Below are 1,451 nucleotides of genomic sequence, written 5' to 3'. Positions count from 1 at the left end.
CAGAAGCTTGTAATTTTTTTGCCAAATATGATGTATTTGTATCTATAATTTGTCCACGTAAAATTTCATCTCCTATCACAATGAATCCTGCAGTAGTATAGATGATCTCCATCACGAATGGTTTTCCTATACATATTGAAGATTTATATAAATAATTGTAAAGTAAATACAAAAGTGTCTATTAGACATTTTCAGTTTTCTTTATTTAGAATTCAGTAAAATTATATTATGACTAAACAATAGTATCTGTGATTAGGTAACTAAAATTAGAAGTGCATGATGAGAAGTAACTTATTAATCCACTAAATTTGTTTTTTTAATTATATTTATTTTGTCCATTTGTCCATTTGTCCAACAAAAGTTTACATAAATTTACAATAGTTTTATTATACTGTATAGAGTCAATTAATATTATTACATTCTTTTTTTTTTTAATAGAGGGCAATATATTAAAAATATCTTAAAAACTAAACTAAATATTTTAATCAAATTTGCATTTGTTTAACTAGAGAAGTTACTGTATCAGTTTGTACTGGAGCTGATTTTTGCATTTTCTTCCTTTTTCCTTGCTTTGCATTGTCTGCCATCATTTTTAGTTTGCACTGATGTATTTCCTTGCGCAATTCTTCAATTAGTTGATCTCTTTCAGCACTTTTATCCCTGCATCCTGCAGCTGCTTTATTTTCTTTCAAATCTAACTATTGAAATGAAGTAAAATAATGTAAAAAATTTATGTTATAATCTATCATATTGTTTAGCTATACATTCTAATGAAATCCAAATATTAATATATATTTTCACATGAAAGATTCATATATGTAATTACTTATTTGCATTTAAGCACATCCTTATTTACACTTTTCATAAAAATTCACTTACTTTTTTTAAATTAGTCGTCACTTTTTGTGCTTTTGCCTTTAGTTTAACACTACGAATTGTTACTACTTTGAACACATTTTTGTTCTTTTGCTCCTTTTGCATACTTTTCTTCTTTCCCATTATTCTCTGCAATATTATCACTTACAGGTATATTAATATTATTTTCCATTCTTAATTTCTTCATTGCTGGCTCCTCACCTTTTAATATACTTTCAGTTAATAAAAATGATACACGAATCATTTCTGTAGACACAGAAACATTTCTAACATAATGTATGTCAACCAAAGAATCGGAACTTAATGTACAATTAAGTTTTTGTTCTACCATTGATTGTCCCAGCTTACAAGCATCTTCATTTTTACTTGCTTTTACAAAACAGTATAAATGTATGGTTGGTGGTTGACAACACATTTGTTTAATTTCATTTTGATTAAATGAATGAAAAAATACATCCAAAAATTCAACAGCAAGTGCTGGTAAGTTCATTATAACATGTTCCATACCAGCTTCATTACTGGCTCGTCTGTTCAAAATGTCAGTTTTAAAAACAGTTCTTAAAAAGTCTCTACCA

At 27.0% G+C, this 1,451-nt stretch overlaps 1 protein-coding gene across 1 annotated transcript in view; it reads right to left on the bottom strand.

Moving 5' to 3' along the window:
- LOC108576858 (FAD synthase-like) overlaps nt 1–1,451 on the bottom strand; it is a 4,691-nt gene that overhangs the window by 2,402 nt on the left and 838 nt on the right. Inside the window, 3 exon segments of the mRNA XM_017939921.1 lie at nt 1–178; nt 519–698; nt 1,025–1,403. Coding sequence (XP_017795410.1) covers nt 1–178; nt 519–698; nt 1,025–1,403 — 737 coding nt within the window.

The sequence above is a fragment of the Habropoda laboriosa genome, unplaced genomic scaffold (assembly GCF_001263275.1).
Source record: "Habropoda laboriosa isolate 0110345459 unplaced genomic scaffold, ASM126327v1 scaffold561, whole genome shotgun sequence".
In the NCBI taxonomy this organism is placed as follows: domain Eukaryota; kingdom Metazoa; phylum Arthropoda; class Insecta; order Hymenoptera; family Apidae; genus Habropoda; species Habropoda laboriosa.
This window is presented reverse-complemented; position numbering and strand designations above follow the sequence as displayed.